This window comes from Hyperolius riggenbachi, chromosome 6 (genome assembly GCF_040937935.1).
Source record: "Hyperolius riggenbachi isolate aHypRig1 chromosome 6, aHypRig1.pri, whole genome shotgun sequence".
Classification (NCBI taxonomy): domain Eukaryota; kingdom Metazoa; phylum Chordata; class Amphibia; order Anura; family Hyperoliidae; genus Hyperolius; species Hyperolius riggenbachi.
The window spans coordinates 365,354,881-365,379,911 of NC_090651.1; the positions used below are offsets into that span (position 1 = coordinate 365,354,881).

The 25,031-nt window shown below is 44.3% G+C and overlaps 1 protein-coding gene across 1 annotated transcript in view; it reads left to right on the forward strand.

Moving 5' to 3' along the window:
- Positions 1-2,313: 2,313 nt before the first annotated feature.
- The window catches only part of LOC137522274 (IgGFc-binding protein-like), a 44,496-nt gene continuing 21,778 nt past the window's right edge, over positions 2,314-25,031 (forward strand). The window contains exons 1-3 of the mRNA XM_068242303.1: positions 2,314-2,394; positions 15,000-15,573; positions 21,936-22,531. Coding sequence (XP_068098404.1) covers positions 15,027-15,573; positions 21,936-22,531 — 1,143 coding nt within the window. The 5' untranslated portion in view covers positions 2,314-2,394; positions 15,000-15,026. The remainder of the gene's footprint in view (positions 2,395-14,999; positions 15,574-21,935; positions 22,532-25,031) is intronic.

Consider the following 25,031-nt stretch of genomic DNA (forward strand, 5'->3'; position numbering starts at 1 on the left):
CACCTGACCTCATTGAGCCAATCAGAGGGCTCCCAGCCTAAACCCTGGCACCCAATCACAGAAAGGAACACTGGCCATCCCCCCTGTTTATATAATAAGGAGGGCTGCCATGAAGAGACATATCGTCTTAGCTTGCTGAATGCTCACTGAGAGACATGCTCCAGTGCTGGTGGCCTAGCAAGGGCCTATACAGTTATAAACCTAAAGCTGTTCAGTGATTAACCCCTTCACTACTATCACTACACTATTGTTAAATCATTAATTAGCTTGATTGATGTCATAGTGTGATAGTCAGAGTGTGTGCTCCAGTGCTGCTGGGCCTAGTAGCGAGGGGCTGTACACAGTGATAAGCTGTTTAGTGATTAACCCCTTCACTATCACTACACTATTAATCGTTAATTCGCTTGATTGATGTCATTGTATGACAGTCAGTGCGAGCTGCACGCAGCTGCTATGTGTCTGTGTGTGTGTGTGTGCTGTGCTGTGCACAGACCAGGCCAGGTGCTGCCTGCTGGCCAGCTATTAGCCTTAGGTATAGGTAAGGTTAGGGAAGGGAAGGGATTAGGGGGTAGGAGGATTACTGTGTTATTATGTAGTTAGTACTGTAGTACTGCAGTCAGTGTGCTAGTAGTTGTTAGAGTAGTAGTACTACTGTGTTCACTTTCTACAGAACTGCTGTGCTGTGAGCAGTGCCAGTGTGACAGTTAGTGTGCACTAGTGTCTTCTCCTGTGCTGTCTGACTGTCACTCAGCACTTGGCACGCGTCACGTGGTACTTGCCACGTGTCATGTAGCTCTTGGCACGTGTCATGAGGCACTTGGCACGTGTCTCGTGGCACTTGGCACATGTCTCGTGGCACTTGGCACGTGGCACTTGCCACGTGTCACGTGGAACTTGCCACATGGCAAGTGACACGTGCCAAGTGCCACGTGACACCTGTCAAGTGCCAAGTGACACGTGCCAAGTGCCAAGTGACATGAGCTAAGTGCCAATTGCCACGTGCCACGTCCGGCATGCTCCTGGCACAAGTTACACCTGCTTCTGCTGCATTGCCCTGCTCCTGCTGCTGGTGCAGCTTCCACCGCCAGGCCAGGGTGCCACAGGCCACTGATACCACCTATTTTTAACCCAAAACACAATTGCTGTGTAATTTTTTGGAGGTGTCTTGGCTGAAAACTGTCATGTCCCAGTTACTTTGGACACAATGTGGGCTGTCTGGAACCTAGGCCTAATGTTAATTCACAGCCAATTTTTTTTTTGGGGGGGGGGGGGGATTTTACATCCCCACATCATCAATTAGTGTTCCCCTTTAAAAAATAATGATGCTATATGCCTCATTTACCCTAAAAAAAATTAAAGCACTTCCGTTTTTTCTAACCGGATATCCAAATCCACCCGGATAGCCCGGATAATGCGTTCGGATTTCGGATTGAACGCGGATATTGGAACGTTCAGATTCGGATATCCGATCCATATCTGGGTATCTGGGTATCCAGATCTGGATCAATTCGGATTTTAAAAGTGGTATCCGAGCACCACTGGTAGACATAAAAAGTATAACGCTGACTTAAAAAAGCAAGTGGCTTCTGCCAGCGCTAACTCTGTTGTATTGTGGTTGTTGTGAATTCTGCACAGATTACATTACCTTGGGTCAAAGCAACATGAGAAAACTTTATATTGTAACCACCAAGAGGTATTGTGAAATGATTTTATTGAATGTTATGACTGCAATCCCGATTGAAGGTCTACTGATCATTATATGTTTTACCATGTCCTCCCTCATTTTCAGTTTTGCCGTGCCCAGCTAACAGTCAGTATAAACTCTGTGGGAAAACCTGCCCTCCAACATGTAACGATGCTGCTATCAACGCTACAGGACTCTGTCCTGATGGATGTGTGGAGAGCTGTCAGTGCAATGATGGATTTGTTTTGGATGGAGGGAAATGTATACCCAAAGCCAACTGTGGCTGCGTCTTTCAAGGAAAAGTTTATGCCCCGAATGAGAAATTTTGGGCAGACACAAAGTGTTTAAAGCAGTGCACCTGCAACCCTGCCACCAACAATGTGGATTGTAAAGACACTCGCTGTAAGCCAACCGAGACCTGCTCAGTGTCCAAAGGCATCCAAGGCTGCTACCCCAACTCCTATGCAACGTGCACAGCAGCTGGAGATCCACATTACAACACCTTTGATGGTGTGCCATATGACTTCCAGGGCACATGTGTCTACCTGTTTACAGGACTCTGTAACAAGACTGGAGATCTTGTGGATTTTCAGGTGTATGTCCAAAATGAAAACAGAGGTAGTACGGTAGTTTCTTTCACTACTGAAGTCCGGGTTTCCATATACAACATCTCTGTAGTTATTAGTAGGAGACGGCCAGGCAAAATCCAGGTACGTTTTTTTAATGTTTTAAAATGATAAAAAAAATTCACATTTCTAGTATTTGTGTAGAGCTTTTCTCCTGTCGGACTTTAACCTTTTTCAGGACCACAGGCTTTTAACCCCCCCCCCCCCCCCTAAAGACCAGGCCATTTTTTTCTAATACTAATGGGAGAGCTGGCAGGCACTCGGGGAAAGCTGCAATTAACTGGCATGAATATAGGTACACCCAATAAAACCATGTGCTCAAGACAACAAGCAAGGTATATGCAAACAAAAATGAGAGGCAGAGAAAGTCTGGCACTATTGTTTATTTGTGTAGCAAGTGTCAAAAAACGCGATGTGGCAAATGCATATGGAATGCAGAATGTGCAAAAGGATAAACACCAAAACATACGCATCACAGTGACGTTTTAGCTTTACCTGGGTGGAAGAGAGGTAGCTCGTGTGGGCGCCAAAAGGTGCACGGTCCTTACGACCGTTTCGCAAGGCGGGTGCCAAGCTTCATCTGAGGTGTGCACGGGTGTCCGGGACAGCAGCGGAACTTAAAGGACTTACGAGCTGAAATAAAAAAAAAAGTTTATTACCTTAGTGCACTATTAGAGCTCTGTGTAGACGATCTGTGCCTCCCTTGTACTTTCCAGACCCTCTGTTATCTTAATCCTATTATCATTACAGGTCATTCTGTGCACTACAGATTGTCTACACAGAGCTCTAATAGTGCACTAAGGTAATTGACTTTTTTATTTTATTTCAGCTCGTAAGTCCTTTAAGTAAGCATCAATCCAAAGACGCACTTCCGTAACGCTGTAGAGACCCACCCTCGCTAAGTGATTGGTCCAGCATATTGCTTCAATGGGGCTCGAGGTGGGAGGTAGCCAGCTACAGGGAAGAGGTTGCGTGCATACGTCATAGAAGACGTTGTGAACAGCGGCCAATAGCTGAGCGTCTCAACACTCGAGCCATTAATAAAGCTGCAATAACCTAGCAAGAGACAGTCATAAGCCATGGTAAGCCGAGCAGTCCTGCCCACATAAACAACGTGGTAAGGGAAGCATGGAAGACCACAGCGGGCATGAGCCTGGAACAATGCAGCAAGTGTGGAGTATTCTCACACACTGGGGATTATTAGCTAAATGCAGCAATGGAGCATAACACGGGATCACAAAATAAAGAGGGAATGGGAAGTGGGCTGAGTGTACCTATGAGTGCGGATAAGGTGAAAGGCAAAGGGGGGGGGGGAGAATATCAGTGAGGGAAAGGAAAAAGAAAACGTGAAAGGTACACTATAGAGGTGACCCGAGAGAGAGGTGAAATGTCATAACACCAGCCAGTCATCATAAGCATACGGAGAGGAACAAGTTACATCATGGTAGTTGAAAATTACAAATTTTATTATATAGAAAATATTAAAAAATCCCATACGGGTCGGGCTACAAAAAGCCATATAAAAAGCTAGAATCTAAATAAAAAAGAGAATAGCCATGATGTAAACAAATGGGCAACAAGAAGTGGCTACAAGAGGGCATAACTAAGTAGGGGAAAGAAGCCTAAGGGTCCAAGAAGCATGCAAGGTCTACATAGTCGTTCAGACCAAACGCACCCATGGCATTAGTACGCAAAATCCAATGCGCTTCTTGTCTGAGCAACAGTTTTTTCTTGTCTCCACCTCTACGAGGGGTCTTGCAGACATCAATGCATGCAAAAGACAAGAGATTAGGATCATTTTGGTGGACGGCCGACATATATTTGACTATCCTTGGGCAGCCTTTGCCCTTTGGTAGTAGACGCACATGCTCTAAAATGCGTTCCTTGACCATCCTGGTCGTTTTACCAACGTAAAAACGTTGGCATGGACACCAGAGTGCATAAACCACATATCTGGTCCTGCATGTTGCAAAAAATGGAACATTACAGTGTACAGGACCCAACTGAAAAGATCTGCCTGTTTTCATAAATTGGCAAGCTTTAGAAAAGCCACAACGATGATTGCCTGTGGATGCAAATTCACTCAGCCAAGTGCGCTGTGGATTTTTGCGAAAGTCACTTTGAACCAGAGCGTCACCGATAGTAGGTGCTCTTTTAAAAGCTATCAGTGGTTGGGGAGGTAGGCCCTTCTTCAGAACTGGGTGTTCAAGTAGAAGTGACCAGTTCTTTCTGAATGCCCACTTAATTTGTTTAGCCATCGGGGAGAATTCAAAAGAGAACACTCCTGAGTTGTTAGTGGGCCTGCTCTGCTTATTCCTTTTAATCAACTCTGACCTATCTCTCATAGTGGCTTTTCTGATGGCTCGGTCCAGGGCGATTTCATTGTACCCCCTAGCAAGAAGTCTTTGTTTGAGGTCTTAGGCCTGGTTTAGAAAGTCTTCCAAATTGGTATTATTCCTGCGTAACCGCAGGAATTGGCCAAAAGGAAGAGATTCCGTAACATGCCGTGGGTGATAACTGTTGGAATGTAAAATAGTATTGGAGGCCGTAGATTTACGGTAGCCTCTGGTCATAACACCTTCAGGTGTAATAACCAATTCAAGGTCAAGAAAGCAAATGTTTTTTTTTCTGACCAATCCATGGTAAAATGCATGTTAACATCATTCTGATTGAGATACTCCAAAAACCGTTCAAGGAGTAGTACACCTCCCGACCAAAAGATCAGGACGTCGTCCACATACCTGGACCACATCCTCAAAACTGACCTATAGGGATTGTTAGCAGAATGGATATAAAGTTCCTCCCAGGCACCCAAAAACAAATTTGCATAAGTGCATGAGACAGGGATCCCCATCGCGGTGCCCGAGACCTGCTGGTACCATGAGTCCCCAAACAAAAAAGCATTGTGTGTAAGGACAAACTCCAAACATTCACACACATAGGCATTGTAGGAAGCGTTCTTGTTGTCCCTGTCCAAATACATCTTCACGGCACAGATACCATCAAGATGTGGAATCCTGCTGTAAAGGCTGGTGATGTCAATGGTCACCATCAGGTCCCCCATGCACCACGATGAGGACCCAATGCCACCAAGGACATCAATGGTGTCACCAAGGTGCGATGGGAGGTGAGACAAAAGTGGTCGGAGGATGTGGTCCAGGTATCTGGAAAGACTTTCCGTGACCGATGGTGGGTGGGTCTCTACAGCGTTACGAAGTGCGTCTTTGGATTGACGCTTACTTAAGTTCCGCTGTTGTCCCGGACACCCGTGCACACCTCAGATGAAGCTTGGCAGCCGCCTTGCGAAACAGTCGTAAGGACCGTGCACCTTTTGGCGTCCACACCAGCAATCTCCCTTCCACCCAGGTACAGCTAAAACGTCACTGTGATGCGTATGTTTTGATGTTTATCCTTTTGCACATTCTGCATTCCATATGCATTTGTCGCATCACGTTTTTTGACACTTGCTGCACAAATAAACAATAGTGCCAGACTTTCTCTGCCTCTCATTTTTTTTTTAAATGGGCTACTGCAGCTTTAAAGGGATACTGTAGGGGGGTCAGGGGAAAATGAGTTGAAGTTACCCGGGGCTTCTAATGGTCCCCCGCAGGCATCCTGTGCCTGCGCAGCCACTCACCGATGCTCCGGCCCCGCCTCCGGTTCACTTCTGGAATTTCTGACTTTAAAGTCTGAAAACCACTGCGCCTGCATTGCCATGTCCTCACTCCCGCTGATGTCACCAGGAGCGTACTGCGCAGACACAGACCATACTGGGCCTGCGCTGTGCGCTCTTGATGACATCAGCGGGATCGAGGACACGGCAATGCAGGCGCAGTGGTTTTCAGACTTTAAAGTCAGAAATTCCAGAAGTGAACCGGAGGTGGGGGCGGAGCATCGGTGAGCGGCTGCGCGGGCACAGGATGTCTGCGGGGGACCATTAGAAGCCCCGGGTAAGTTCAACTCATTTTCCCCCGACCCCCCTACAGTATCCCTTTAAGGCCAAGCTGCAGGGCCGCACAACACAGCACACAAGTAATCCTCCCTTTTCTCCCCACCAATTATTTTTTATTGGTAAATATTTAAGTCATTTATTTTTAAATACATTTGTCTATTTTTTTTTTTTTTACTATTTTGTCCCCAGCCCTCCCTCCCCCCGCCAGGCAATCCCTGTGATCAGCTGTTATAAGCTCCAGCCTATGACAGCCGATCACCCCTGAGCCTCTGGAGGGGACAGCCGTGTCACAGTCTCCGAGCACCGATCGCCGATGGGAGACTGAAGGCTGAGCTCTGCTCCACCTATCAAGCAGGAGATGCACGCGCAGCCTGTGCGCAATCTCCTACAAACTGAAGACCCAGAACTTTACACCGTTTGGCGTTAGGCGGTGCTGCTGCTGCCACCGTGGCCACGCCTATCGGGGTAACGCGGTCGGCAAGCAGTTAAATGTACCAGAGGTGACATGGGACATGATGAGATAAGCATGTGTATGTACAACGCAAAACCTATAAATAACCAGGCTAGTTTACTTGTTTTATTTTGCTGCCTGAAAGGGTTTTTTTTAGGCATGGAAGTGACAGCTTCTTATCGGGAATATAGTAAACATCACTGAGAAACAAATTACAGCCATGGAAGTTTTTCTAGCAGAATACAACACCTGAGAACAGAGGGAGATGGAAAAAGGTCAACAGTTCATTTATTTTAACTCTGAGACACTTAATTGACTGCCATTGAGCAATGAGCATAGACAACAAATCATTCAATCTACTTTGTAAATGTTAAAATATACTCTCACCTAAAGGATTATTAGGAACACCTGTTCAATTTCTCATTAATGCAATTATCTAATCAACCACATGGCAGTTGCTTCAATGCATTTAGGGGTGTGGTCCTGGTCAAGACTATCTGCTGAACTCCAAACTGAATGTCAGAATGGGAAAGAAAAGTGATTTAAGCAATTTTTGAGCGTGGCATGGTTGTTGGTGGTAGACGGGCCGGTCTGAGTATTTCACAATCTGCTCAGTTACTGGGATTTTCACGCACAACCATTTCGAGGGTGTACAAATAATGGTGTGAAAAGGGAAAAACAACCAGTATGTGGCAGTCCTGTGGGTGAAAATGCCTTGTTGATGCTAGAGGTCAGAGGAGAATGGGCCGACTGATTAAAGCTGATAAAAGAGCAAGGTTGACTGAAATAACCACTCGTTACAACCAAGGTATGCAGCAAAGCATTTGTGAAGCCACAACATGCACAACCTTGAGGCGGATGGGCTACAACAGCAGGAGACACCCCCCCCCCCCCCGAGTACCACTCATCTCCACTACAAATAGGAAAAAGAGGCTACAATTTGCATGAGCTCACCAAAATTGGACAGTTGACGACTAAAAAAAATGTTGCCTGGTCTGATGAGTCTCGACAGAGTCAGAATTTGGCATAAACAGAATGAGAACATGGATCCATCATGCCTTGTTGCAGGCTGGTGGTGGTGGTGTAATGGTGCGGGGGATGTTTTATTTCTGAGCATTGTTTCTGACCATGTCCATCCCTTCATGACCACCATGTACCCATCCCCTGATGGCTACTTCCAGCAGGATAATGCACCATGTCACAAAGCTCGAATCATTTTAAATTTGGTTTCTTGAACATTGACAATGAGTTCACTGTACTAAAATGGCCCCCACAGTCACCAGATCTCAACCCAATAGAGCATCTTTGGCATGTGATGGAACGGGAACTCCGTGCCCTGGATGTGCATCCCACAAATCTCCATCAACTGCAAGATGCTATCCTATCAATATAGTCCAACATTTCTAAAGAATGCTTTCAGCACCTTGTTGAATCAATGACACGTAGACTTAAGGCAGTTCTGAAGGCGAAAAGGGGTCAAACACTGTATTAGTATGGTGTTCCTAATAATCCTTTAGGAGAGTGTAAAATAAAACCGTGGGAGGATAAATACAATTGTTTAACTCTACAGTTTATTTTCACTTCGGGTTCACTTTAAAGCGTTTGGGAGGCAGCCACTATAGCATATTCAGTGATCTGTAGCAGTTTTAGGGAGTCTAGCTCAAGAATTCCCTACTAAATAGAAAGAACCAAGATTTGATCCCAAGTCTAAGGATTAAGATTTTAGGATAAAAATAATTATTACTATCAATTAATTAATGATCAGGTTGCTTGATCCCTCGCTCTCCTCCTACGCCGCATGTGTCCTCCACCATTCAGTGCGGTAATTCTGCTGGTCATCGTGTACTGAGCACACCCAGTAGCACCCCTGCCACACCTCCATCACCGGGAGAGTTCTACACCTGCACAGTACCAATGCGCAGGCCAAGAATGCTCCTCCCGGCAGGTGCACAATGAGGGAGTGCACACGGTACCGACTGATGGGATTACCAAGCTGCCTAGCAGAGAATCCAGGCGGCCTGGGAAGACGGCAAGGGGGCGATCAGCCTGAGGGGCTGGAGGAAGACTCAGGTATGTTTATTTATTTTTTATTTTTTTTATCATCTTAGATACTCTTTAATGACCCTAGGTGGTCTTAAACGTTAGATCTGTAGCCATTTCATTGCTACAATAAAAGCCATTGAAATAGCACACTTGTAGACCTTTGTGCTTCATTTATTAGTTATCTGACTAAATGTTCTAACAAATAAATCAAGGAGACAGTCCACTAGTTGCATCCTAATGTTTTGGTCTTAATGTGTAACACTTGATGAAAATCTGGTAGCAAGGAACATGCTTGTTTAACCACTAGCCGACCGTGTCATGCTGATGGGCATGGACATGGTGGAAGCCCCAGGAGCACCTAATGCCGATCGGTGGAAGGTCCTTGGGGCGTGGTTTACAGGAGATTGCACGCGCCGATGCGCACGCAACCCTTCAGTCTCCAAGTGGTGATCTTCGCTAGGAGACTGTTAGGTAGCGGTTTTGCTGTCTAATTAACCTGTACAGCGCTGCGATCTAAGGCAGCGCTGTACTGGGGACAGCCGCTGTCTCCTCCAAAGGCTCAGGGGTGATCGGCTGAAGCCTATGACAGCTGATCACAGGACTGGCTGGCAGAAAAATGTAAAAAAAAAAGGATGCATTTATTTAGAAAATAATAAGATATATATTTATTTAAAAAAAAATAAACACTAGGGGAGCGACCAGACCCCACATGCAGAAAGCTCTGTTGGTGGGGAGAAAAGGGGGAGGGGAAATCACTTGTGTGCTGAGTTGTTCGGCCCTACAGCGAGGCCTTAAAGCTGCAGTGGCCCAATTTGATAAAAATGGTCTGGTCTTTAGGGGGTTTAACACTGCCATCCCCAAGAGCTTAGCTTGCACTTCCACGACTTTCCAACTTCCTTGTTTAAAATTGAACCAGTTAAATGTCTCCACCATTTATTTTTCTACAGAACATCTGCTCAGTTTTAGTGAAGGTTTCACAATCAGCTGTGAGCTGCTGAAATAACTGCCAGAGTTGCACACGAATGCTATGGGCTCACCTTGCGATGCAGGGAGATGGATCCAGCGCTGATCCAGCGCTCTGCCAATCCATCTTCCTCCATCTTTCGTCCGGCAGGTATGCGCGATGTTACGCGACGGGCACAACAAGACTTTAAGAGATTGCGATACTTTGTGCTAGTCGCCTCTGATCTTTCTGATCCGAACCACCGTGTCCATCAATTAAAGGAACACTATCAATTAACATCTTTTTTTTTTAACCTGGGATTGAGAGAGTTCCTGAAGTGCTGGTAAATGATGATGTATATGTTACGGCCAGAACCCGAAGTTTGGCCACTTCTAGTTCTGGCCGGCCACTTCGGGTTCTGGCCGGCCAATGCGCAAAGTGGCCGCTGCGCTGCGGCCAATGTTAGAAATGGAATGATTCCTCTGAGGTTAATGTATCTTCTGGCCGCAGCGCAGCGGCCAAACGTATAACAACTTAGTGAATTTATTGCAATTCAGCCGGCGGCAATGTAACAATTCAAGCCGCCGGCTTTTTTTTTCTGCCTCTCTCTCCCCCCCCCCCCCCCGCCTCTCTCGCTCTCCTATGGGCCGCCGGCGGGGACACGCGTGTCCCCCCGGAGTCGTTCGTCGCGGCAGGGGGATCCTGCTGTTCTTGCAGAGCGGGTGCTGGCAGAAGCAATGTCTGCAGCCTCCCCGCTCTGCTGCCCTGGCGCCACGAACGACTCCCGGGGACACGCATGTCCCCGCCGAGCTTATAAGTTGTTATACGTTTGGCCGCTGCGCTGCGGCCAGAAGATACATTAACCTCAGAGGAATCATTCCATTTCTAACATTGGCCGCAGCGCAGCGGCCACTTCGCGCATTGGCCGGCCAGAACCCGAAGTGGCCGGCCAGAACTAGAAGTGGCCAAACTTCGGGTTCTGGCCGTAACATATACATTTCATTTGCTTATCTCTTTTGTTTACTGTATCAAATTCCTCTCACTCTGAACTGATGGCAAGTCTGCTCTAATCTGATGGCAGAGTGAGCCATGAGGGGAGAGGGGATTCCCTCACAGTGCATCTGTAAACCCCGTGTGTGTGATAGTAAGTCCTGTACAGTGTGTCTCTGACTGAAGTGTCTGAAGAGAGCAGAGGAAATGTAACTTGTTATACATATTTGTAATTGTCTGTAACACCTGACACCACAGCTTTTCATTTTTTTTCTTTTGCTTGCAGAGAAAAATACTCTGTAGTCTGATATGCAAAAATAAATAAATAAATAAAACAACAACACTGGCTATGCATTGAAGCAGACACCCCTTTTAAGAATGATTTGTTCCAATAGAGCTAAATCCTACACACAATAAATTAGGAAACAGTAAATTCGGGCGCCTGAGGCTAGTGGACAAATCGGGCGCCGCCATTCACTCCTATAATAAATATCGTTTAATGGGCGCCCGATAGGAAAAAAGGGCGCCGGAGAAAAATAACGTTTTAAAAGCGGCGCCCGGACACTTAATGTTTTATTACTGTTTCTCATGATTACACATTATTTAATGATTTATACATTTTTAAATTTTATTTTTAAACGAAAAACAGTACAATATTTTTTTTCAAACATTACTTTTAAACGAAAAACAGTACAGTTTTTTTTTTACATTATTTTTAAACGAAAAAACCAACAGGGGGGTCTTAGGTTTAGGCACCAACAGGGGGGTCTTAGGTTTAGGCACCAACAGGGGGTCTTAGGTTTAGGCACCAAAAGGGGGGTCTTAGGTTTAGGCACCAACAGGGGGGTCTTAGGTTTAGGCACCAACAGGGGGGTCTTAGGTTTAGGCACCAACAGGGGGGTCTTAGGTTTAGGCACCAACAGGGGGGTCTTAGGTTTAGGCACCAACAGGGGGGTCTTAGGTTTAGGCACTAACAGGGGGGTCTAGGGGTTAGGGGTAGGTACAGGGAGGGTTACTTAGGCACCAACAGGGGGGGTCTTAGGTTTAGGCATCAACAGGGGGGTCTAGGGGTTAGGGGTAGGTACAGGGAGGGTTACTTAGTAATTTTTTTTTTTTAACGTTATTATACGTTTCACTATTTAAACGAAAGATTAACGTTTTTACAATTGCCGATTTAATGCACATTATTTAATGATTTATAACTTTAAAAAACATTAATTTTAAACGAAAAACAGTACAATATTTTTTTAAACGTTATCCATGCTTATCGTTAAAAACCCGGCGCCCTTTTTTCCCAGCGCCCCTTTTTAACGTACGCATAAATTAAAGCTTGTGCCTCTGATATTTAACATGAAAAGTAGAAAAATATTTGCACAGCTTCTTATTCATTATTATTTGTACATTGTCATTTTGGAGCACCTTGTTTGATAGTGTCCCTTTAACGATTACCCCGGGGGGGTAACAGGCAACATTGCCACAAGTATCGCCCAATGGGTACACAGCCTTAAATAGAATATTTTTAAATATTTAACAGTCTTTACTGAGTAAATAAGGAATTAATACAAATTACTGTGTCAGTCACTAAGCAGGTAGATTGTAAAGTAAAATTATATATATAACTGTGCAGAGGATCCTCAAGGGGGTGGGGCTCAAATTTAAAAAAGGGGTCGGTACTGGCAGTAAGAGGAGGGGAGGGATCTACCTAATAACAGGGGCACACCTGTCTCTCTATACCTTGGGGGGGGGGATCTACCTATAAAAGTCACATCTGGCTGTCTATACTGGGGGCACCCTACCTAATAAAAGGGTCGCACCTGGCTATTTATAATTGTTTGGGGGGGGGGGGCAGATCTGGATGTTTATGCTGGGGGTGTTACCTAATACTGAAGGCACATCTTGTTATACTGAGGGGAAAGGGGACATACCTAATACAGTGAGCACATCGGTCTACTATATTGGGGAGGGGCACTACCTTATACTGCATCATATATGGTTATCTAGACTGAGGGGGCCTTTCTAATACTGGAGCACATCTGGCTATCTATACTTAGGGTGCCTTCCTAATAGTGGGGGCACATTTGGCTACTATACCGGGGAGGGGCACTACCTTATACTACGGCACATCTAGCTATCTATACTGAGGGGATCTACTTAATACTGGGGGCATATCTGGCTATCTATTCTATACTGGGGAGGGGAGCTACTTTATACTGGAAGGTGGCTACATAATACTAGGAGCCCATATAGCTACCTATATAGGGGTGGGAACAATGTGAGGGGGTGCACCTTGGCATCTCTGCCTCTGTTGCTGGGGAACCTTGTCCTGACACTACTTTCCACTATAGCACCATGTATGAGTTGTAACATGACAAATATTTGTGAGCAAGATGAAAGGACACTCCCAAAAGCAAAAGATATTGAATAAAAAAAATCCTCCAGTACAGAAAGCTGATTTCACTAATTGGAACAAAGGGGTTGTCCTATTAATCTGACTCTTGAGTTTTCTCCAATGAGATCACTTCAAGCTTTACCAATAAAATACATTCAAAGGCCCCACCAAGTAAGAAATCACACACAAAAATGTCTACCTACTTTTCTGTAATTTTTCAATTTCTAAGTGCTGGAAAGTAATTTTTTAGATAAGATGATGGAGTATCTCTTGGGAGAAAACTCAGGAGAACGATTCATTAGATAAGGGCCAGAGAGAAGAAGAGGCCACAATCTCATTTATTGTCACCATGTTTATGATGAAAAACAGGTATTATCAGCTCATAGTAAAAACCATTAAAAAATGTTTGCCATATTTGCAGATTAGAACAGCGGTCACAAAGTGATAAAACTGATTGTGCATAAATAAATAACCTCCTTGGCGGTAACCCCGAACGTAGTTCGGGGTAAGCCGCCGGAGGGTGCCGCTCAGGCCCTGCTGGGCCGATTTGTTTAATTTTTTTTTGGCTGGACGCAGCTAGCACTTTGCTAGCTGCGCCAGCACACTGATTGCCGCCGCCCCGCGCACGATCGCCGCTATCCGTCGCGCCGCACGCCCCCCCCAGACCCCGTGCGCTGCCTGGCCAATCAGTGCCAGGCAGCGCCGAGGGGTGGCCCGGGACTCCCAATGACGTCCCGACGTCAGTGACATCGGTGACGTCATCCCGCCCCGTCGCCATGGCGACGGGGGAAGCCCTCCAGGAAATCCCGTTCTTTGAACGGGATTTCCTGATCGGAGATCGCCGAAGGCGATCGAAGAGGGCGGGGGGATGCCGCTGAGTAGCGGCTATCATGTAGCGAGCCCTGGGCTCGCTACATGATATAGGGAAAAAAAAAATAAAACAATACTGCTGCGCTCCCTCCTGGCAGATTTTTTTATACCGCCAGGAGAAAAAGACTCTTCTGGCTTTTCTACACAAGTTTATTATTATTATTATTATTAAGCAGGAAGATTAAAAAGTATATATATATTACTAAACAGAAGACACACTCTCTCTCTCTCTATATATATATATATATTACTGAGCAGGGGACCCTCAAGGGGGTGGGGCTCAAATTTGAAAAAGAGTTCTGTACTGGTAGTAGGGAAGAGATCTACCTAATAACAGGACCACACCTGTCTCTCTATACAGTAGTGATTATCGTAATCTGCTAATTACGATTACGTGAAATTACGCATAATTTTCTGCAATTAAACATACATGTCATTACAAATTCATAATTCAATTGACTTTGTATAATCATTCATAATTACAAAATTAATTTACTCATTGCTTACGTGTAATTTTGTGCCAACTTTGGCGGTAAATAGCAAAGCCCCCGTACATGCTATTGTCAAAAAAGAAAATTTCATAAAGACCTTGTCGTTTTTGAGAAAATCGATTTTAAAATTGCAAAGAAAAATGGTTTTTAAACCCAGAAAAATTACAGTTTAAAAACCATTTTTTTGTATTTTGAAAATCGATTTTCTCAAAAACAACAAGGTCTTTTTGAACTACTCTTTTTTGCAAATTGTACCTACTGTCTTCTTAACATATGTAGCCATTTTGGCTCTGCTATTTATCGCCAAATTTAGCACAAAATTACGCATAAATTCATGCATAATTACGAAAAAGAAAAATTAACTATGAAATCGATTATGCTATTCCCCCAAAATTTTGCATTTACAATGTGTAATTGCGTATTACGATGCGTAATTACGCATGTTCGTAATTTCTGATCATCACTACTATATAGGTGTGCAAGCTTATGACCCACACTTACTGGGAGTTCAATGATCCTTACGCTTCTGGCTTCCTTCTTCTGACTTTTCTCTCTTTCAGGTGAATGGAATTTTGTATAACCTTCCAATGGCTATTAATCAAGGTACAGATATTGTGTCCATCTTCCGATCAAGCGACAGGGCTATCCTTGAAACAATTTTTGGCCTTAGAGTGTCTTACAATTGGGACAGTCGTATTGTTGTCACAGTTCCGAGCACATATGCTGGACAACTTTGTGGTCTATGCGGCAAATATGATGGCAATAAAGCAAATGAGTTTGTCACCAAGGATAACAAAGTAGCTGCCAATCCAACCATATTTGGAAAAAGCTGGAATGTGCAAATCATACCTGGTTGCTCTGAAGAAGATAAGCTCACCTGCCCTAAAAGAGCAGAGCTGGAACAAAACTATCGTAATAGTAAAACTGGTTGTGGTATCATAGTAGATAAGACTGGACCTTTCCGTGAATGTCAGACTGTGGTGGATCCAGAGAGTCGCTTTAAGGACTGTGTGTTTGATGTTTGTATCTTCGGAGAAAAAGATGACATTCTGTGCAAAGCTATATCAAGCTATGCTTTGTCTTGTCAAGAAGCTGGCGCTGGCATTTACCCATGGCGGACAGACACCTTCTGTGGTATGTTGATGACAGGAGCATTCCTAGGCAACACCAATCATTTGACCATACATAAAGGGAACCGGAGGTGTGAGACATATGGAGGCTTTTGTACATTGCACGTTACTTGGCTGTCCTAACGACACAGTGGCCCATATGCAAATTCACGTTTTCTCCTGAGTTTTCTCCTAGGAGATAACTTTTCATCTTTGATTTAAAATAACTTTTTGGCACTTTACAATGAAAAAGCTACCAAAAAGCAGGTGAAAAAGTGCTGTCAAAATTATTTTGAGTCTGTGCTTGTTGGTGGTTTACAGGGCATCGCAAAAATATCACTTAGGAGAAAACTCAGGTGGAAAAAGTAAATTGCATATAGCCCACTGCCTTATTGCTCCAGGGGCGTAGATAGTCTTCTATGCAAGTTAAAGGACCTCTGTCGCAAAAAACATATACAAAAGAGAAGTATGTTTCTTCCAGAGTAAAATGAGCCTTAAATTACTTTTCTCCTATGTTGCTGTCACTTACAGTAGGTAGTAGAAATCTGACAGAACCGACAGATTTTGGACTAGCCCATCTCTTCATAGAGGGTTCACAGGGATTTCTTTATTTTCAAAATGCACTTAGTGAATGGCAGTTGCAACTGCCCAAAAAAGTGTATGGTGAGCACAGAGGCTGGACAGCAGGCACGTGCAGAGGAGGGTGCTCTGGGTGCTCAAGCACCCCCCTGTGACCAATTACCATAGGCCCCTTCTCTCTATTGGCATTCCGTATAAATTAGTAATGTTCAGGGAATCCATTCCTGTCCCTCATTAGTACACATGCACCCTTAGAAAATGTTCACATTTAAGCTAAGGCACCGAGTGCCAGCCCCTTTTCTTTAGCCAGCAAGGAATCCTAGATCTTGATTGGTACTGCACGGAAGCCCAGCCTTCCCCTTCTCCTCATTTACAGCCCTGGATTTGTTGCACCGTGAGCTCTCTCTGAAACTATATATCTCCTTGCTTCACGTGTGGCAGCCTAGCGATTCTGTTCTCTGTTGGAGTCAAGTAAACTGAAGTGCAGGAAGAGGCTCATAGCAGGTATAGGAATTCACACAGCAGCCTACGTCATCCTGAACCATGCATGCTGTGCCCCGAACCCCCTCCTCCTCTCTCCCCTCACTGGAGTCTGCGTGAATGTTTTGTAAGTAGAAGTTACTTACAGCGTGCTTGTGAGTTGAAAACTTGTTGCAGTACAGAAGGTGGGGGCTCCTGGCTGCTGGGAGAGGAGACTCTACTGGGACAGATCACACATGATTCATGCAGGGAAGAGAGCCTGCTAATGTGAGCCTGATGTCCCTCTGACTAGCCTTGACCTGGGGTCAGTCAACTCTCCAGCCACTTGTTTTAGCATTCTTAACCCTTAAAGCGGACCCAAACCAAACATTTTTTTAATTAAAGATATTTAGTTGCACCACTCTGACACATACAAAGATAAATAAACACTTCTTCAAACCTATGATCATTTCAGTGCATGCTTTTCACCCTTCTCTTTTCATAACTAGGGTTCTACTGGGGGCAGCCATTAGCAATTCCTCCATTGCCAGACACCATCTACTCCACCAGCTTGCCGGAAAAATCCCGGCAATTTGAAAAGAAGGGAGGGGTTCCTCCAATAAATGTAAAATATTTTATATTTGTCATCATGCAGCTGAAAAAAGGCTGCTATTTATTATTATAATTGAGAAAATAGATTTTATTTCTGAAATCTTGTATTTTTAATTTGGGTCCACTTTAAGAGGCAAATACTAACTATGCCTCTGGAAACATGGGCCAGCAAGTCCTGTCAGAGCATGCTGAGACTTGCAGTTCCTGAGAGTACAGTTAATATTTAGAACTGAATGAGCTGCAACTCCTCAGGATGATCTGACAGGGCATGCTGAGGCTCATGGTTCCACAGAGGCTCCATTTGTCTTAGGTTTGAGGGCAACAACCAATGCTACTTGTAGCAGAAAACAAGACAAACTTCCCATTCAACACTACCTAGGTGTCTAAAGGCTGATAAACACAATGTAATTATCAGAAGCAGTTTGGAAATGAATAAACAATCAGTCTTTCTGACATGAAAAGTGCTGCAAGAGCTGTCAGCGCTATGTAAATAATAATACTATGGGAGGACATTAGACAATGACTATGCATACCTCCCAACTTTTAGAGATGAGAAAGAGGGACATTTAAGCCACGCCCCTGTCACAACCCTGCCACGCCCCTGGCCACAACCCAACACAACCCTAGTCACGCATACCATAAAGATTTAATAAGAAAAATATGTTGTTTTATAGCTCAAACAACACTGTTTCTTTCTATCCTGATTCATTTTCCTTCATATTAACATTTTAAAATTAGTAATATATAAATTTAAAGGATGGGAATAAAGTTTAGAGTCAATCAAACACCTTCTTAGTAGAGAAATATATATATTTACATAGAAAGAGGGACACAGTCCTGAAAGAGGGACAAATGAGGAGAAAAAAGGGACAGAGGGACAGGGCTGCGTAATATGTTGGCACTTTATAAGTACAATAAATTAATAAGAGGGACTGTCCCTCCAAAAAAGGGACAGTTGGGAGCTATGACTATGGTAGGATTAGATGGTGAGCTCCTCTGAGGACAGTCAGAGACATGACTATGTACTCTGTACAGTGCTGCAGAAGATGTCAGTGCCGTATAAATACATAATGATATGGTAGGAAATTAGACTATGATTACGGTAGGGATTAGAGTGTGAGTTCTTCTAGGGACAGTCAGTGACATGACTATGTACACTGCAAAGTGCTGCAGAAGAGGTCTGTGCTATATATACATACTTAATAATAATTGCCACATTTTAGCCCCACCCACATCTTTTCTTAAAAGTGTGCTGCTGACTCCACCTCGTCCATCCAAAAGTTTGTGTGTCCAGATATTTTGGGGCTTTTTGTAAAAACCTCACGTCACTGCAGGGCAAGGGGGTTCAGGGGAATTTATTTATTTATTTATTGTATTTATAAAGCGCCAACATATTACGCAGCGCTGAACATTAATTTAGGTTACAGACAATATTTAGGGGTGACAAACAGCAATATGACAATACAGGAATACAAGAAAACCAGATCACACAGCACAGTATGAGTACAAGGTAATGCTTAGTCAGTCACTGGATGGGAGCATGGAGTTAGGCAAGTTAGGTTCACTCAAATGCATAGCATGGGTGCACAGTAATAGAGGTGCATGATCAGGTAGGACACAAAAGGAGTGAGGACCCTGCCCAAAGGCTTACAATCTAGAGGGAGAGGTAGGGACACGAGAGGTAGGGGACCAGAGTTCGGCTGTGGGTTTAGAGCAATTGTGAGGGGTGGTAGGCAAGAGTGAAAAGGTGAGTTTTGAGGGCCTTCTTGAAGGTGTTGAAGGAGGGGGCTGCCCTAATGGGTGGAGGTAGGGAGTTCCATAGTGTCGGAGCGGCTCTTGAGAAGTCTTGGAGGCGTGCATGGGACTGGGTGATCCTGGGGACGGTCAGGCGAAGTTCATTGGAGGAGCGGAGTGAGCGGCTTGGTGTGTATCTCTGAGTAAGATCAGAAATGTAGGTTGGACAGGTTTTGTGTATGGATTTGTAGGTCAGACACAATATCTTGAATCTGATTCTGGACTGGATAGGAAGCCAGTGGAGGGATTCACGGAGGGGAGCCGCCCTGGTGGAGCGATGGGAGGAGTGGATAATTCTGGCAGCCGCATTCATGATGGACTGCAGTGGGGCTATTCGGGTCTTAGGGAGTCCAGACAGAAGGGCATTGCAGTAGTCGAGGCGGGAAATTATGAGGGCATGGATGAGGAGTTTGGTGGTGGCAGGGGTCAGGAAAGGGCGAATCTTACAGATGTTACGAAGGTGGAAGTTGCAGGACTTTGTGAGGTTTTGGATGTGGGGAGTGAAGGAGAGTGCAGAGTCCAGGGTGACACCCAGACAGCGGGCTTGAGAGGTAGGGTGAATAGTAGTGTGGTTAACAGTGACCTGCACATCTGGGAGGTCCAGGGATGACCGGGGTGGGAAGATCATAAATGTCCCCCACCACTTGTTGGTACTACTGTGCTTTTCAGAGGGAGGGCCCTTTTTTTTTATTTGAGCACCCTCCACTTAAGGATCCTCTGCACAGCATCTTTGTAAAAAATATTTTTCAGGCAGTGTCTTTATAAAGAATAAAGGTCATGCTGAGAATCCCCTATGAAGAGATGGAGTAGCCAAAAAACCTGTCAGTAATGTCACATTTCTACTACTTACTGTAAGTGACAGCAACATAGGAGAAAAGTAATTTATGGCTCATTTTACTCAGGAGGAAACGTATTTTCCTATTTGTATGTGTTTTAAATTTTAAGATTTCCATGACAGTTCCTCTTTAATGAGGAATGAATTGGCGGAAAAAATTGTTCTGGTCCTGATTGAAGTGGGTTTTCACCGTAGACCTAGAAGAAGCACGCAGATCTGATGTTTTTGCCAAAATCTGACATGCTTTTTTCAGTTGTGGGACTTAATGCTAGGACCTTTATGCAATTCACTTTTTCTCCTGAGTTTTCAAATAAGTTTTCAGCACTTTGTTACTGAAAATTACCGAAAAGTAGACAAAAAATTACTAATACTAATACATAGTAAAAAAAAAAAAAAGAAAAACAAAACAAAACTGGAGTCCCCAACATAACATTTTCTTTTTAATGCTGTCTTTTTTTTTTCTTTTCGTTTAAATTGTTATTTATTATTGTATTGGTGGGGACAGGGGATGGGGGGGGAGATATTATTATTATTATTATTATTATTATTATTATTATTATTATTATTATTATTGTATTTCAAAGTGTGAAATGTGTACTTTTTACTTTTGTATGTTTTTTTTTTTACCACACGATGTCCTCTCACTCACTGTCTGTGTGCTTAGAACAAGCACAGAGACAGTTACAGTATTGTTACGGCAAAGATCATTGGCTTCTCGTTGAAGCCATGATCTTTGTCATACAGGCACTTTGATTGGTTCAGGGAATGCTTCCTCCCTTTCACCAATCACGTCTCCCCGGGTTCCAATGGGTATCCACTGTGTGTGTGGGGGTGGGGGGGTTGGTGTTGTGAGGACATGGCAGCAGCGGCAGAGGATGTTTTAAAACATCCTGTGGTCCATTAAGAGGAACCAACGGGATGTTATAAAATGGCGGGTGGGTAGTGGTTAACACTTGACTGTTAATGTCCAAAGAAAAACATTTATTTGCATTTCCCCATGCGATTTTGCATTTCGACAAAATGCATGCGATTTCCTGCCTGAGTATTTCATACATGATGCACACAATGGCTATCATTCATAAAGCATTTCCGCATGCGGAAATGCTAAAAACAGCTGACTTTACCGACCACTCGGCAAAGTCAGCATTCATAAAGGCTCTTTCCGCATGAAAAAATGACACTAACGAGCAGAGTGATAAATCACCGCCTTGTGCGGTGATTATCGGAACAAATGTAGCAAAATGTTCATTCATGAAGAACACCGCAAGCGGTGTCAGGTCGGGAAGTCCCGCTCCCTCTGATGTGGCGATACCAATGCAAGTGAATGGAGACACACAGACCTCCCAGGCAGCTGCAGCAGAGCGGAACACGGAGAAATGTATCAACTCTGCAGCTTCCGTGTCTCCACCTGCCTACCGCCTGCCTATCGCCAGCCTAGTTCGGGGAATCTCCGCAGTGCTACCGCACATGGATACTTTTCTGTGAATGCCCACCCAGAAGTCTAAAATACCGCCAGCGGTGTTTTCCCGCACTGATTCCCCTTACCGACAGCCTCTTTATGAATGATAGCCAATATATACATTTATTAAAAAACTAGCAAATGTATTGCAAGTTGTATGCAAACTTATGTTTTTAGATGAATATACTTTTTTTTACTCTTGTTCCCACTGTTCTCCTTAACATATCTGGCAAATTTGGTGTTTTAGCATGTAAGGGGGCTTTGCTATTACCCGTTAAATTCAGTGGGTTTTTAACTACGAATACCGACTCGTGATTCGTGATTACATGCGGTTATTTGACTCAAAACTGCACTCGAGTTGGATATCCCTTTCTACTTGTGATCGTGACCACAAGTCAATTCATAAGTAGGCGGAGTCAAATTTGTGATCACTCGAATTCATGATTGGGGCTATTTAAGCATCAATGAGTGTGGCGTCCCACTCAGCAGTCATGACCCCAACAGAAGTCCTAAGTCTACGGATTGCAAAGTGTGATCCTTCATCTTAGAGAATGAGTACTTGGTACGGTAGATGTTACGGAGGAGAGCAACATTCAGTTGAAAGATTATAAAGTTCTGACATGTTCTTTTCTTTACCTTTTCCCTTTAGCTGCAAAATGTGGTGTAAATAAGCACTATGACATTTGTGGACCTGAATGTCCTTCAACATGCCTCACTCTTTCTTCACCAGTATTTTGTAACATGATATGCACCGAGGGCTGTGTCTGTGATGATAACTTCATTCTTAGTGGTGATGACTGTATCCCTATTGCCGAATGTGGCTGCAACTATCAAGGCATATATTATAAAACTGGTGAAAAATTCTTCCTTGATGACTCATGTAGTCAGCTGTGTGAATGCACAAATACGACTTTGGTTGTGTGTAAGGCATCCTCCTGTGGACCTAATGAAGAATGCAAAGTTGTTACTGGTGTTAGGGCGTGTCAGCCAAAAGGTTCTTCTCAGTGCTCTATATTAGGTGGATCTCACTACACCTCCTTTGATGGCCAGGCTTTTGATCTCCAAGGCACCTGCACCTATACACTTGTCAAAACGGTAACCTCTAATGCTAATCTAATACCTTTCACCATCAACGTGAAAAATGAGAAACTGCCCGGTGGACTAGTGGCCACCACCAAGATGGTCTCAGTTGACGTTTACGGCTACATCTTAATTCTTCAGTACGACTTGACCAACCAAATCAAGGTATATTCAAATGCAGCTTATAAAATGTAAATGAACATATTTGTCAAATATGAATATTATCACTAATGTTCATTGAAATATTTCAATGTACTCATCATACATCAATATGGTTAACAGCAATGAGGGAAATTGCCGATATTATTTTTGCATTCATTTTAGGGAAAATAATGTTCAATTCGACTTTCGAGTGAAAATGCCATCGAAAATCATTTTGTAATAAGTTTGGGAGTTTTTGCCTTTTTCTCAAATTTTCACGTTAAAATAATCAAATGGTTGCATTTTCGCAAATTTTCACCTTATTGCAAAAATACAGTACAATATAATGTCATGAAAATGTTCTCTAAATCAAAAAATGCCATTTTTGATGCGAAAATGACTTTGGCTAAAATTTGCGAGCAACACTGATGTTTAACGAGAAAGCTGATTATTCTGACTTTTGTGAAAATTGAATTTAAAGTGTGTAAAGCTTTAGCTGTCTCTTTTGACTAAATTCCAAGCTGTATACAAAACTGCACTACATTTGCATGCAAGACACAGGTCACATTCACAGTGGGACCTTATTTTCCTGCTTTATAAAGTCATTATAACGAAGGTTAACAAACTGTAACGTTAAACCTATGCGACAGTCACAGTATGATGTTAGGTGTGATGCAGCGAAGATTAAGTGTTGTAAATGTTGCATCATGGTAACTCACTGCTTGCAGTGTGTTACCTCTAAACGAAGACGTTAAACAGATACAGAGAGGCATACTTTTCATTGCCTGTATGCTCCACTCTACTGTATGCCACGGTAATGCAGCATTAATGTGCGTTACCACCTTTTTTTTGTTTTTGCGTTGCGTTGTAATGCTGCATTGCGACTTTAACCCTTTTGGGACCAGCTGCCTTACCCCCCTTTAAGGACCAGGCCATTTTACATGCGGGGGGGGGCACATTTGAGGGGTCAGGCAGCTGGATCCCCAGTATAGCTAGCTGGGCATGGTGTCCCCAGTGTAGCCAAGTGTCCCCCATATTGCCAGCAGCCTTTACTCACCTCCCAGGCTCCAGTGATGAGCAGATCTAGCACCCTCCGCTTAGGCCCGCATCCTCGCTCACACTGCTGTTAAGTTCCGGGTCACGGCTTGATGACTTCATCAAGCCTGGGACCTGACACCTAACACAGACTGAGAGGGGATGGTGACCAGAGCAGAGGGGAGCGACGATCGCTGGTGGAATGTCAGTTAAGTAAGTCCCTGTCCTCTTCTTCCCCTCAGACCGCCGCTGCCAACAGTGATCACTACGATCTGCCAGTGTCATGTGATCAGGAGCCAATCGCAATGGCTCCTGATCACTGAAGGGAGATGTCAGCTGTCATATGACAGCTTAATCTCCCCTCTCAAGTGTGCACGATCATGTCGGGAGCGAAAATGCAGGTGGCATAAATCCTTCGCTGCATCAGACTTAGGCAGCCTCAAGTGCGGCATAGAATTTATGCTGCATAGTCTCCAAAAGGTTAACGTTGCATTACAACTTAACGTCCCACTGTGAATATGCCCTCAATCATTAGGGCGTTGCTAAAGCAACTTGGGGAAAATAAAGTCAAATACCCACCAATGGAGAGGGAAACCCATGGCCTTGGCCTCGGGTGCACTCTATAGGCAGTAGCAGTATTACGGAGTCTTGCCCAAGGTATCCATACTGAATAGGTGCTGGCTTACTGAGCAGGAAAGCTGAGATTCAAACCCTGGTTTTCTGTGCCAGAGGCAGAGCCATTAACCAGTACCCTATTCAGCCACATCAGACACTATACGCAATTATTTTTTTCTCCTGAGTTTTCTCCTAGGAGATAATTTTTCATCTTCTATTTAACCTCCCTGGCGGTACAATAAATCCGCCAGCGGTGCAGCGCAGCACTTTAAAAAAAAAAGCTACATGCTTCCCCCCTCCATTCGCTATCCCTCCCACCCCTCCGATCGCCGCCAGCGCTGAACGGGATTCCCTGTATGGGCTTCCCCATTGCCATGGCGACAATCACGATGATGTCACCGACGTCATCGACATTGTGACATCAGCCAGGTAGCGTAAGGGGTCGGGGGGGAGCGGCGCGACGCGGCGGATAGCGGCAAATCGGCGGGTAGCAGTGGTGATTGTTATGCACACACAGCTAGCAAAGTGCTAGCTGCGTGTAGCAAAAAAAAATTATGTAAATCGGCCCAGCAGGGCCTGAGCGGCACCCTCCGACGGCTTACCCTGTTTCACACACGGGGTTACCGCCAAGAAGGTTAAAATAACTTTTACAATGAGTAATTGTTCCTGCCCACAGTATAGGTAGTATAGTTGTTCCAGTATAGATAGTATAGTTGCTGCAGTATATAGCAGGAGAGTGGCTCCCTGTAGTGGCAATGTATACAGGTCCTTCTCAAAAAATGTGCATATTGTGATGAAGTTCATTATTTTCTGTAATGTACTGATAAACATTAGACTTTCAAATATTTTAGATTCATTACACACAACTGAAGTA